At 47.8% G+C, this 14,680-nt stretch overlaps 1 protein-coding gene across 1 annotated transcript in view; it reads left to right on the forward strand.

The window, feature by feature from the left end:
• Positions 1-14,680, forward strand: part of LOC144108210 (uncharacterized) — a 247,110-nt gene that overhangs the window by 102,742 nt on the left and 129,688 nt on the right. The window contains exon 9 of the mRNA XM_077641489.1: positions 151-263. Within this exon, the coding sequence (XP_077497615.1) occupies positions 151-263 (113 nt within the window). The remainder of the gene's footprint in view (positions 1-150; positions 264-14,680) is intronic.

A 14,680-nucleotide genomic window follows, 5' to 3' on the forward strand; every position in this document is an offset into this window, starting at 1 on the left:
TAATTATTGACTGTCTCCACACTCTAACGCACTATGTATTTGTAACTGTAGCACATTTTTGTGTGCGCTGGACTGTTACTAGTTGTTTTCTTAGGGCATTTAAGTGTGCCAAAAAGCAGCTCGTGACTAATGTTTGAAACTTGCTTTCAGCTATTTCTTGATACTTTGGATGGCATTTCTCCAGAAAAAATGGTATTAACAATTGATTTTGCAAGAACTTACATAGAGATGCCTGAAATATTGGATACGACGAAATTCGATGGGTAAGTTTGTGAAAGAATAACTTTTTGCACAGTGTTGCAGGTTGGCATTTCGCTTTCAGAAGCAACTATGCTTCGGCGAAACAGACTTGACCATCTGGGAATTTTCACTCAATGCAGTAACTGATTATCAAATGCTAATTTCCTGCATTTCGCATCACACATAAGTAAGCCTTTTTCCGGCTTCATTTCAATAAATAACTGCTTGCTCACTCCCTCAATCCCTCACTCACTCACTCACTCACTCACTCACTCACTCACTCACTCACTCACTCACTCACTCACTCACTCACTCACTCACTCACTCGCTCGCTCACTAACTCCCTCATTCACTCACTCACTAACTCCCTCATTCACTCACTCACTCAAAAGATGTTTAAGAGGGAAATGTACTGTGCTCTCACACCGAAGATAGCGCTTAAACAATCGTGTTACACACCCTTAACAAATCTGAGTTTCTTTTTGATTAGTCCGCAGATTGAGAGGCAGTTCTGCTCAATGCGTAATGTTATGATGCTCTGGGAAAATCAATGGTGACAGTGTGTTGTGCGGTACAGCCGTTTCGACGTGCCCAAGACTGAAATCAATCAAATCAAATCAAATCCTTTTATTCAGCATTTTTTCCATAATAAGCCAGGAAAAAACACTGGGACAGGAACAAAAAGCTACTATCCTAGTAGCTTGACGGGGTTCCTGCCCCTGTCTTGGCATGGGTAGTAGGCAACAGGCACTTATGTACAAAACTTCAATAACACCATAATCATACACGCGCTCAAGCACTACATCGCCTAAATCATTTACAGGTCAGATTAACAACAACAATAAGACAGAAAATATAAAAAGGATAGAACATTCAAATGCACATTTGTGTCAAATACAGTCTTTGCCACTCCGGAACCATAAAAAAAATATCAGAGTTACATGCTTTGTGATATGAGGTATTCTTTCCATTTTTTCTGTGAGATGTTACATATGTCAATATTATTTGCTTCCAATAGATTAAGGTACTTCGGTATGTGGTACTGTAGACTGTGTAGGCCATAATTTGTGCGTGAAAAGGGAATTGACCAGAATTCTCTTTTTCTAATGGGACAGGGTGCTTCTGGATTTTTCCTGAGATTACAAAGCTTTATAAAGTGACGCTGTCATCTTTTATGGCTTCTTTGTATTTCATAACGAGGTTAAATTGGTGTACATGCTGTAAAGGAAGCACATTAAAGGAGGAAAATAGTACTTGTGTATGGGTATCATAGGGAGCATTTGCTACGTGACGAATGGCTTTCTTCTGCAGCAGACGCAATTTGTTTATGTTGCGTTGACTTGTGTCAGCCCAGGTAAGGCTACAATAATTTATATGGGGGAGAAACAAGGAATTATAAAGCATAAGTTTAATTTTTACTGGAAGCATGTGCCGGAACCGAGAAAGCAAACCCGTAGCTTTCGCTAGCTTTCCTGCCACATGGTCCACGTGCATATTCCAACTTAAGTTTTGATTAAAGATTACCTTTAAGCTTTTAACTTTACTCGCTAGTTTTATTTCCTCTGATCCAAGCTGCATGTTGAGATCCCTAGTAATATTTTTTGGCACAGGCGCAAATAACAGAGCTTTTGTTTTGCAAGTATTGATTTCTAAACCGTTTGCTTTAGTCCACTGAAGCAATTTCTTTAGTGTTGTATTTGCGGAAACCTTTAGATCGTTTAAGTCATTCGATTGGAAGAAAAGGCTAGTGTCATCTGCATATATAATGAAATATGCATGTCTGCTAATATCTGTTATATCATTTATATAGATGTTAAATAGTATCGGTCCCAATACGCTGCCCTGTGGTAACACTGCAGTAATATTTAGTATACTAGAACGCCATTCATTAATTACAACACATTGCTTGCGATGATTAAGATATGATTTAAGAAGTGTACCAGGAATACCGCGGAAACCATAATGGTCTAATTTGGTAGACAGGATTGTATGGTCGATTCTATCAAACGCTTTTGAGAAATCGATAAAAACACCCAAAGTAAGTATATTTTCCTCAAAACCTTTAAGCAATAATTCTTTCTGCGTTAAGAGGGCCAACTCTGTAGATCGACCTTTACGAAATCCAAATTGCTGCTCCGAGAGAATCATATGCTTGTCACAAAAAGACACTATTCTCTTGCATAGAACCTTTTCTAATCCTTTGGAAAAAACAGGTAGCACAGAGATTGGCCGATAGTTTGATAAATTGTTTTTGTAACCAGATTTATGTATAACACTTACTCTGGAACACTGCATGATTTATGGGAAAGTACCTGCTCGTAAGCAAGCATTAGAGATAAAACAAATTTGGGGTACTAGAAGGTCGAGGACATATTTTACAGGTTTGATTTCTAAGTCATCAATGTCTCTGGCCTGGCTGTTCTTTAGAGACATGAAAACAGAATATATTTCTTCATTATTGCATGGCTCAAAGAATGCAGTTCTAGAATTTTGTAAGCTTAAGAATGTTTTAGCGGCATTGCTGTCAACAGCGTGCGAACATGAGGAGAGAGTTGCAAAGTGTTCATTAAACTTTTCTGCAAGTTCTTCGCCCTCGAGTATTTCATCATTTAGTGTTAACCCTTTCAGCCCAGGAATTTTTGTTTTTATCGCAGATTTTTCTCTCTCTTATTTTCTTCACTTGGAAGGTCAGAGTGGCATGCTCACAAAATATAAAGCTTGTGTGTGAAGTAATCACCGATTTGGCTTCACGTCCTCAAAAAGGGACGTCAGGGCTCAGTGGGTGTAGGAATGAAAAAATGTTCAGTTTATTTCATGCCCCTCTTACAACAAAAACTAAGCACAAATTTGATTATTTATTTGCGTGAAAGTCCTTGAAGCAATTCCTCGACTTCGTCAAGCACAGATGCACCTTGCATTTTTCACAAAAAACTCGAACTTTCCCTGTGCAACCGTCCATTTTACACCGCTGCGCCCCAGCGTCGGAGTGAATTGGCCAATGTCCAACCTGGTCGAACCTCACATCTTCTATAGGCCTATTCTCCGTGAAGCGAGCTTGCTTCCTGGGCTCTATTGGAGACAAGGATGGCCTACCACGTTTCATTATCTTGCAATTTTTGTCTTTCTTTGCAAGAGCATCAATGATTCTGAGGGTGAAGTCCAGGAGGTCAAGTTGCTCATTCAATGAGACTCCTCGCACATCAGCATCACGTCTGTACTCTAACCAAGAGTTCACAACAGCAAGATTCACAAAGCGAAAAATCATTCTGAGGGTCCACTTTCTTGAACGAATTGTGGTCCTGTACAAGGCTACAAGGAAGTCCGTTTTGTCTACACCTCCCATGCTTCGGTTGTACGCTCCGACTACAGCAGGGCGTTTCACATCAATGAAACATTTGTCCACCTTGCTCCAGCGCTGTGCTGTATCCCCCTCTTCTACACCGATAAAATTTGAGGCCATATTTACGGCTCGATTGTCCAGCCACCGCGTCACAACAATCTTGCCGTCATTGCTGACCAAACTGTCAGATGAGCCTCGACCATTTTTCTTTAGTTGATTTTCACTCATGAGCGGGCACTTTTCACACCTGTTCATGCGTACAGTAACAGCTGCAAATATATCTTGTTCACGCAGGGCGCGCAGCATGGGCAACGAAGTAAAGTAATTATCAAAAAAGTTTGTGGCCAACCAACGGCGGGATTCGCTCGCCCAGGTGCGAAACGATTGCACCTGTCACACCATATAGCTGTTTTTCACTCTCGTTCAGCTTCGTTGTAGAGCCCTGGTATACCGAGAAATCATAAATCAGGCCGGACTCCCGGCATAGCATGAATACCTTCACACCCCAAGGGTGAGGCTTGCCCTTCACATATTGCTTTATGTTCCAACGGCCTTTGAAATGAACAATCTGCTCATCAATGCACAGATGCTCCTCTAGCTCGAGATCGTGGCACTTTGCTTGAAAGTTCTTGAGCAGAGGTCTCACCTTCCAGAGACTGTCATTGGTGTCTGGCTTGTTCGCATCATCGTTGTGAAGAGTGTTGCGAAGCTTCTCGAAGCGGTTGCGCGAGATCTCGCATGATGCGATGAGAGCAGTTCTCATTGCAGGCTTCCAATATAGGCGCAACCCTGGATATTTCAGGACACCCATTATCAGATGGAGAGCCACCAGTCGGCTGATTTCATCTTCATCAGTGTTTACACACTTGCCATACTGAAAAACCGCGTACTGATTTGTTTTCTCAGCAAGCTCAGTAAAGACGCTCTTCGGGACATAACGGCTAAAATAACCAAATGGTGAGGGTATGTCCCCTTCGATGTGAAGGTTTTCGCGAGCTGCCCCTTTGAATACAGTCTCTGGCACCTTGAAAGGTTTTCTCGCCCATCCGCTTGCCGTTGCTTGTGTGCTATCATCTTCCGAGTCAGCTTCTGAACTATCACTCTCGCTCTCCGCCGGGGCTCCAAACGCGTCGTCCCCCTCGTCACCGCTGCCGCCAGACTCGCCGCACTCGTCTTCCACGTCTGATAAATTAGCGTTATCCAGTTGTTCAAAGAGATTATCCGTGCATTCTTGCAAGCGTCGGGAGTGTTTACCATGGCTTGAATAAAATAACGCCGCCGGTATCAATGCACCTAAAAAATATGAAAGAGAACGCGGATAAAACGACAAACGCACGACTTGCAACCACTAAGCCCTGATGTCGTCAAAAGTGGACATGTAAACAAAAGACCACTACAGAAAAAGTATGCAGGTTAGGCCTACAATTTTTCGCATGATGCCTACGCTAACAGTAGGAAATAAATATAAAAAATATCAGCCGCAAATAGTCGTGACTTCAAAAGGTATATATTGTGAAAATGATACTTACCCGAAGGCTGCTCAGCCATGGTACGAGTGAAAACTTCGTCGTTGCCTTCACTTGAGCGTGTACAAAATGCTCTGCTACTGATGGCAGTGGCGATAGGGCTCTCGGAGGAACACTCCACAAAAAAATTATTGGTATCAGTTTTGGTTTTACAACTGAGAATTACGTTTTACTTTGTGTGATCAATTGACGACGCCAGGGCCGAAAGGGTACGAAATTCACCATTGTGGCGAGTGCCAGAGTTCAAGAGTTTGCCGAGTTCGCGCCATAAGACCACTTTTTGTACAGGAAAAAAGATTTACAAAGTAAGTGTTTTTAATTTTACGTAAAAAGTTTGTGACATAAATCCTGTATTTTTTGAAAGCTGCAAAGTCATCCAGGTTCTTTGTTTTTGTGAACTTCTCGTGCAATTTTTCCTTCCTTTTTATCATTAAAAGACATTCATCTGGCATCCACGGCTTACGCAGTTTTTTACACTTCTTTACACTTTAGGTTAAGAGAGGAATAGTAACATGTTTTGAAAAGGGCCATAAATGTTTCATAGGCTCTTTCAGCACATGTGCATTCAAACACTGGGTCCCAACATATGAGTGAAATTTCGTTTCGGAATATTACTAGTCTCCGGATTTATTTCTCGCAGAGTATATGTCTCCGAACAGAGTTTACACCTTTTAAGAAAGTCGCCTGCTTTGCAGAAAATGTAGATAGGGAAATGATCGCTTAAGCTTGTCACAATTCTCCGCGACATTGCACAGTCATGAATATTATTTGTCACAAGTAAGTCTAAAAGGCTATCGGAGTGATGACTGATTCGTGTAGGTACAGATACAACATTGTGACAAAAATATGAATCAAGAAGTATCTTAAATTCACGTGCCGGTACTGTGTTCTCTAATAAATTAATGTTGCAGTCACCACCTAGAATCAAATGCATCTTATTAAGAGTTGCAAAATTGAGCAACTTTTCTAAATAGCCGAAAAAATTGCTTATATTTCCTTGAGGGGGGCGGTAAAGGACTACAAAGAGTTTGCTTTTACACTGTAGGGTTACAACTTCATAGTCGTCATTAACTTCTGAAAATGCTGGTTGCAAAGAACATACTAACTGCAGCACACCACCACCACGTCGGTTTTTCCTATTTAAATAAAAACTTCTGTATCCAGGCAGACTAAACACATCATTCTCACATGTGTACCATGTTTCAGTGATCATAATATAATGAAAACAGAAACAGAATTCACTAAGGAAAAGAGTGAGTTCATCTGCTTTGTTTCGCGCGCGTTGGGCATTACAGTGCAGGATGGTGACATAGCTACTGTCGAGAGGGCAAGCGATATCTTTAGGTGCAGCCATAAAAACAACAAGAAAAGATATATGATGACCCCCATAATGCGCAGGTCCACACGGGACGGAGAGGCAAAGAGACACCATATGGCTCAGTTTAAACAAACAGGTATATTCAATAATTACACATGATTAAGATTATACATCAGAGGCTGGGGCGTCCGAGCTTACGTGCCGACGACTTCATGGGGGCGATGGAGTGGCTCCGGAGTTGGGCTCGAGCGGTTGCTGGCAGAAGCTGCACGCCGTCGGGCTTCGGCGCTGAAAGCCCTCTTGGCGAACGATGTCGTCCTGAGCGTGCCTCTTCCGTACTGCTTCTCGATTTTTATATCCTCTTCTCCACACTCCCTAGGGTGAGGACGCCCACGCCGGAGGGGAAGGAGGGGGGCTAGGGCTTTCACTTGGGCGCACAAACATACCACCGCACTTATTGTCTCGCCCCCCTCACGTGTTGAGTCCGAGGGAAAGAATGTTGTCTTCGCGGTAGCGCATAGCGTCGGCTGTGGTACGGCGCGCTCTGGATCGCTGACAGTTCCCTTGTCCTGGAATGTGCCCGGGAGGGCCGCCCCTGAAACCGCCACGCCAATTGGGGAGGATAAAGCCTGTTTCCCCGCGGCGGCGGCGGCGGGTCCGGTTGGGTCCGGTTGGGCTTAAACCACTTCGTTCTGGTTGTCACTCTCAACGAGCATGGCTGGGTAATTGATGATGCCTGTCATCTGGGTCTCCGTCTACGCCGCGCCGTCGAACGTGGATCCTCGTAGCACACACAAAGAATGTACCTCGTAGCACACACAAGGAATGTACCTCGTAGCACACACAAGGAATGTACCTCGTAGCACACAAGGAATGTCACACTCGCTCACCCTCCAGAAGAATGTTCTCCGAACATTTGAGTCCACGCAGCTCCCCTTGTCTTTCTGAATCGCCTCGCACAGTGCGTCCGACAAAACACTTTTCGCTGCACTCAACACCACTGCACAACACCATATGCCTCCGCTGTCATAACTGGCGTCTCCAGGAATGTCACACTCGCTCACCCTCCAGAAGAATGTTCTCCGAACATTTGAGTCCACGCAGCTCCCCTTGTCTTTCTGAATCGCCTCGCACAGTGCGTCCGACAAAACACTTTTCGCTGCACTCAACACCACTGCACAACACCATATTCCTCCGCTGTCATAACTGGCGTCTCCAGGGGCAGCACTGATCTTCTTTTACAGATAAACATGAAACTCAGCACCCAAGCCTCTCCTTTCTAGTCCAAACTGGACGAAATAAATTTACCACAGTTACAAAGGAGCTCCCACTTCTAGCACGATAACGGCACAGACAAAAATATAGATAACGAAAGGAAGTAGGGCAGGTTCTGCATGCGCTCCGCATGCTCTCCTGTGAAGGTGTTACTTAATGACAGAAAGGTTTAACTACCAACTCCGATAACTTAACACATAAGCACATAGCAATGTTATGAGCTGCGGCATTACACAATTCTAACCAGTTCACAACTCCGCTCTGTTTACGCCATTAGTCCGACTTAGCTTTCCGATTTCGCAGCGGATATCGGCCTTCATGAGTCATACTAAGTAAGTCTGTGCCCCTTTGTCTGCTTTGGGACTCGCGAGGGCTCGTGGCAGGAGCCTCTCCTGGCGTTATCTGCGCGGCAACGTCGCGCGCTTCTTCTTCTAGCAATGCATGAAGTAAATCCGGTGACATTCCGGCCGTCACCTCGGGCGCCTGCCGAACAAATGCAGGAGAGGGCGTTTCTTGCGAACTATCTGCGCGCTCCGCTTCACTTCTGTCCCCATCAAAATCCGCGCTTTCCCTTTCCTCATTTCGTGAATACTGAACCGGTGCCGACTTGAGGCGATTTGCGTGTATCCTTATCAAACGCCGGTTCACGTCTCGGACTCTGAAGTTTACCGGAGAAAGCTTCTCGACAACCTCGCACGGTCCTCTCCACTTCGTCTGGAACTTACGAGCTAGCCCAATCTGCCTTTGGCAGTTTTCAATGTACACGCTGTCCCCCACATCAAACGGCGCGTCTCTAGCACTGCGATCGTGCACCTCCTTCCTGCGCTTCGCCGCTTTCTTTAAGGACTCCTTTGCGATGTCCCTCGCCACTTGCAAGCGCGATTCTAGCTCAACCTTATAGTCGTCCAGTGAAGCGTATGGGACACGACGGGGGCCCTCTGGCACTTCACTAGGCTGGTCCGGGTCTCGGCCGTAGAGAAGAAAGAATGGCGATTCGCCCGTGCTCTCGTGTGCTGCGGAATTGTAGGCAAACATTGCATACGGGAGCCACAAGTCCCAGTCCCGCTGGTCGCGCGAAACAAAATGCGACAGGAACCCGGCCACGGTTTGATTCAGTCGCTCCACCGCGCCGTTGCAAGCCGGATGGTACGGTGTTGTCTGCTTCTTAGCGATCTTAAGCAGCTCGCAAACTCTCCTCATTAGCTGCGACACGAAGTTCGTTCCCCGATCTGTCAAGAGTTGCCTCGGGGGTCCATGTCGGAGCACGATCTGTTCGACAAATGCTCTTGCAACCGTGTCTGCCTTCTGATCTGGGAGTGCTACCGCTTCCGCGTATTTTGAAAGGTGATCGACAAATACTAAAATGTACTTGTTTCCGGAAGTGGTCGTGGGCAAGGGGCCCATTATGTCCATACCTGTCCGCTCGAAGGGAGCCGAAACCTCAGGGAACGGCTGAATTGGAGCTGGTCTTCGTCCCTTGGGTGTTTTTCTTTCGAGACAGGAATGACACTTCGCACAGTAGTCTCTAACATCCTGTCGCATGCCACTCCAAAAGTACAAACGCTCCACACGCCTGCGTGTCTTCGCTACGCCAAAATGACCGGCGCATGGCGCATCGTGAAACGCGCGAAGAACCCTTTCTGTCCACGACCGAGGTATGACGACTCTCTCCCAAGCGGTTTTCTCTGGTCTCCCTTTCCTGGTTGGCCTCGTGCGCCGACACAGGGTGCCGTCTTTGCCAATGAAATAACCTAGCTGTTCGGGGTGAGACGGTGCGCCCTCTAAGCTTTCGATTATTCGCTTCAGGTCAGGATCTTTGCACTGCTCTGTGCGTAATTCGGCGGGGTCGACTACGGGGACAAACTCATCTATAGCTGCCACCGCAGCTGTGCGGCTGAGTGCATCAGCATTCAGATGTGTCTTTCCTGCCTTGTGCTCAACTTCAAAGCAGTATTCCTGCAGGTGTAGATTCCATCTAGCGAGTCGCGAGCTAGGGTCCCTGACACTCATCACCCATTTCAGAGGATGGCAGTCTGTGACTAGCTTGAATTTGCGGCCGTAAAGGTAGCATCTGAAGTGCTTTACTGCCCAGACAACGGCGAGGCACTCCCTTTCCGTAGCTCCGTACTTTTGCTCTGTGGGGCTCAGCTGTCGGCTAGCAAAAGCAACGGGATGTTCTTTGCCCTCGATAACCTGAGATAGCACGGCACCAACTGCGAACTTTGACGCATCTGTGGCCATAACGAAGGGCAAATTAAAATCCGGGTGGCGCAACAGCGGTGCACTCATTAGCTTCCTTTTCAGGGCCCCAAAAGCATTCTCCGCGTTTTCGTCCCAGCGAAAGGCGACATTTTTGGCTGTTAAGGCGGTGAGCGTCTTAGCGAGCTTGGCGAACTCCTCTATGTGCCTTCGGTAGTAACCGATCAGGCCGAGAAACTGCCGGACCTGGCGGACGCTAGTCGGGGATGGAAAATCCGAGACACACCTTAGTTTCTCAGGGTCCGGTCGCACGCCGTCAGCTGAAACAACGTGCCCGAGGTATTTCACCTCGTTTTTGAGGAATTGGCACTTAGAGGGCTTCAGCTTGAGACCCGCTGCTCTTAGTCGCACCAAAACCTGCTCAATATCGCGCAAATGGTTATCAAAACTGTCACTGTATATGATAATGTCATCCATATACACGAAGCACAGCCTCCCCAGAAGACCTGCCAGGATAACATCAGCGGTTCTCTGCCAGACAGCAGGGCTGTTGGCCAGACCATCGGCATTCTTTTCCATTCATAGTGCCCTGAGGGCGTGTTGAATGCCGTTTTCTCGGCATCTGACGGATCCATTGCTATCTGCCAGAATCCCGCCGCCATGTCCACTACCGTGAAGTACCTGGCAGAGCCCAGCTGAGAAAGCGTCTCCTGTATATTGGGGATGGGGTATGGATCGATGCGAGTTACGGCATTTAGTTTGCGGTAGTCCACTACCAATCGATACGAGCCATCTGGCTTTTCCACCAATAGTGCTGGTGCTCCCCAGGGTGACTTTGAGTGTTCGACAATGCCGCGATCAATCAGGTCCTGCACCTGCCGCTCCATCTCCTCACGTTGGGAGTAAGGAATCCTGTACGCACGCTGGTAAACGGGCGACGAAGTGCCGGTTTCTATCCTGTGCTTTATAACGCCACAGCAGCCCAAATCCAGGTTGGACGCGGCGAATACCTCCGAGTAGTCGTTCAGCAAACCAGCCAGAGCCTCCCTCTCCCTGGAGTTTACGTGAGAAAGATCGAACGACACCTTTGGAGCAGCCGAAGGACTAGCATGCTCTACAGTTGCTAGTACCGTATCGGTGGGCTCACGTTTCTCTATCGCAGAGGTGAAGAAAGCCAATGTTTTGTTCTTGGGAAGGCTCAGTGGCTGCTGGCTACAGTTAACCACCCGTAGGGGCACTCTGTGGGCGTCATTAACTGTCACGAGGCACGCGGCTGCCTTCAGGCCATTGCTGAGAGAGTCGACCGGCTCAAGCACTCCCACGGCGCCGCTCTCTACATCTGAAGGCACAAACGCGTACAAAATGTGCTCCGACCAAGGAAGGACGACCGCCTCATCGACCAGCCTGACGGCAACCCGCGAATATACCTTCTCCAATGATCCCACTGTTTGACGGGTGTCAATATCGGTAATGCGAATCTCAGCCCCTCTCCTGTTCAAAAACGGAACTTTTGATCCGCCCGCATTAACCTCTTCCTCAGAGAATGAGACTACTACCTTCCCTTTTCTCAAAAAATCCTGCCCTAATATACCTGACACTCCGTTTGGCAGAGACACCGTGTCCGGGCATACGTAGCAGGGGTGCTCCAATGCAATTCCGCCGAGAGAGAAGTGTAACCGGTAGAGTCCACTTATGCCAAGAGGATCCCCCGTTATGCCTACAAATTTGGTTGCCATACCACCAGACGCTTCCAACACCTCGCGGTCCCCCTTCCTTCGAAGCGTGTTAAAACTGCTCTCCTTAAGCAATGTCACCTTTGACCCCGTATCTATCAACAATTCCATGCAACAACCATTTAAGTTGCAACGCACAACAGGGCATGCCTCGTCGGCCACACAAACTACCACCACCTCATCATCCACTGCTCCCTCCCCACGCTCCTCAGGCTGGGGAGGACTATCTAGTTTTTTGTCTCGGTATCTGGAGCCCCGCTGTAGGCTTGCTTAGGGCGTGTCTCGCCTGCTTCTCTTTGTGGCTCCCCACGGCGCACGTTTTGGCAGAACCTGGCGATGTGTCCGCGACCCTGGCAAGCGAAGCATACGATTTCTTCAAAATCTCGCATACCGCGGCTGTAGCTTTGTGGCGGTCTCCGGTTTCCAGCGAATGGGCGCTGTTGAGCGCGCGCTTCAACCTGGCGTTCTACCTGCTGAGATAGCAGCTGTTCTAAGCGATCTAACCGCTCTGTCAGGAGAGCAACCTCAGGGTTGAGCACCGCTCTCTCTATGACGCGTACTCTCGCTGCGGCTGTCGTTAACGCCTCATTTTGTTCCTCATCCAATGCGGCCTCCACGGCTTGGTCGAAATTGCTCAGCTGGCGCGAGAGCACAAACCGGCGCACGGGGTCTTGCAGACCAGCCACGAACAAAGCGGTCATTTCCTCTTTAAGTAGATCCTCCGCGTATTTCTTCCTTAGCTGGTCTCCTTCCTCCTCCCTGCTTAACGTATCGCGCGCTAAGCGCTGAAGCCGCGACGCAAACGTTCGCACGTCCTCCCCTACCATCTGTCCGGCGTCACGGAACCTCTGTACTCGCACGTGACGTGGTTCAGTGTCAAAATGCTCAAACGCGAGCTTCTTAAATTCCGCAAATGATTTTGTGGATTTTACTTTTTCGTCTCGCCATGCAAAATCATGAGCAGCTCCTGCCATCTTACACCTCGCCATTCCCAGCATTTCAGCATCGGACCATCCCCCCCATTTTCCTAATCTCTTCTAGCATGGAAAAGAAATCGCAGATTGGAACCCCTGTCTTATCTCCCGTAAACGTCGGAATGACGCTTCCTAATGCCAGCATGCTTGCTCCGAGCGACGGCTGTGGAGTGGGAGCTCCCTCAGATACAGTCATATTTTTTTTCAAGCCCTCCAGTGCCTCAAGCCTCTCAAATGGGGGTAAAAGTCCCACAATCAGTCCCGTGATTCCCTTTTGATTACAATTTTGAAGTCATGAATGTCACAGCATTCAGAGGACATTTGCTTTTGGACCCCACTTCTGACACCAGTGTGAAGACCCCCATAATGCGCAGGTCCACACGGGACGGAGAGGCAAAGAGACACCGTATGGCTCAGTTTAAACAAACAGGTATATTCAATAATTACACATGATTAAGGTTATACATCAGAGGCTGGGGCGTCCGAGCTTACGTGCCGACGACTTCATGGGGGCGATGGAGTGGCTCCGGAGTTGGGCTCGAGCGGTTGCTGGCAGAAGCTGCACGCCGTCGGGCTTCGGCGCTGAAGGCCCTCTTGGCGAACGATGTCGTCCTGAGCGTGCCTCTTCCGTACTGCTTCTCGATTTTTATATCCTCTTCTCCACACTCCCTAGGGTGAGGACGCCCACGCCGGAGGGGAAGGAGGGGGGGCTAGGGCTTTCACTTGGGCGCACAAACATACCACCGCACTTATTGTCTCGCCCCCTCACGTGTTGAGTCCGAGGGAAGAATGTTGTCTTCGCGGTAGCGCATAGCGTCGGCTGTGGTACGGCGCGCTCTGGATCGCTGACAGTTCCCTTGTCCTGGAATGTGCCCGGGAGGGCCGCCCCTGAAACCGCCACGCCAATTGGGGAGGATAAAGCCTGTTTCCCCGCGGCGGCGGGTCCGGTTGGGTCCGGTTGGGCTTAAACCACTTCGTTCTGGTTGTCACTCTCAACGAGCATGGCTGGGTAATTGATGATGCCTGTCATCTGGGTCTCCGTCTACGCCGCGCCGTCGAACGTGGATCCTCGTAGCACACACAAAGAATGTACCTCGTAGCACACACAAGGAATGTACCTCGTAGCACACACAAGGAATGTACCTCGTAGCACACAAGGAATGTCACACTCGCTCACCCTCCAGAAGAATGTTCTCCGAACATTTGAGTCCACGCAGCTCCCCTTGTCTTTCTGAATCGCCTCGCACAGTGCGTCCGACAAAACACTTTTCGCTGCACTCAACACCACTGCACACCATATGCCTCCGCTGTCATAACTGGCGTCTCCAGGAATGTCACAGATATAAGAGATAAGTTTCCGTGTGCTTAAGGGGTGGAGACAACATTGTGAATCTTGTGCAGATCAACTTCAAAGTCAATTCTTATCACACGAGAGGTTTCCGATTCACGTGCGTACACTCTGCCGTTCTTGACCCATGCAAAACGCCATTTCATGTCACGTTTCCTTCCGATCGTCATGCCTAGCAATTTTTTCAGCTTCGGGCACAGATGCTCGTTTAGAAAGACCGGTTTTTCTCAGAGAAGCCGAGTTCATCTGATTCAAACTTCATCTTTTTTTTGCTTTTTTAAGAACGGCATCACGCTTCGCACTATTATTGAATACCACCACAATGTTTGAGCCAAGTCCAGTTTTCTCCTGTTGCCTTCCACTGTCACTTTCATTGGATTTATTTCTGTCGGTAGTGGTATTCCGTGTAGGAACCCGATGGCACACTTGAACATCTTGTTCTGTTATTGGCTCTCTGACTACATCGCCAAACTTGGCGAGGATATCAAATAGGTTTTCATTTTCGTTTTGGGGAATCCCTTTAATTTCAATGTTATTCCGCCTAGAGTACTGCTCCTGTGCAGTGATTTGCAACGAGTTTTCATTTGCAATTTTTTTCAGTTGTTGAAGCTCATCTGTCATTTCAGCATTAACTGCTTTGAGAGCAGCGTTTTCTTTCTTCAAGTTAGCACACTCCTTTCGGAAGTCCTCAACATCTTGGTTCATGTGTTCTAGACTGGCTTTTAGC

The sequence above is a fragment of the Amblyomma americanum genome, chromosome 10, assembly GCF_052857255.1.
Source record: "Amblyomma americanum isolate KBUSLIRL-KWMA chromosome 10, ASM5285725v1, whole genome shotgun sequence".
Taxonomy (NCBI): domain Eukaryota; kingdom Metazoa; phylum Arthropoda; class Arachnida; order Ixodida; family Ixodidae; genus Amblyomma; species Amblyomma americanum.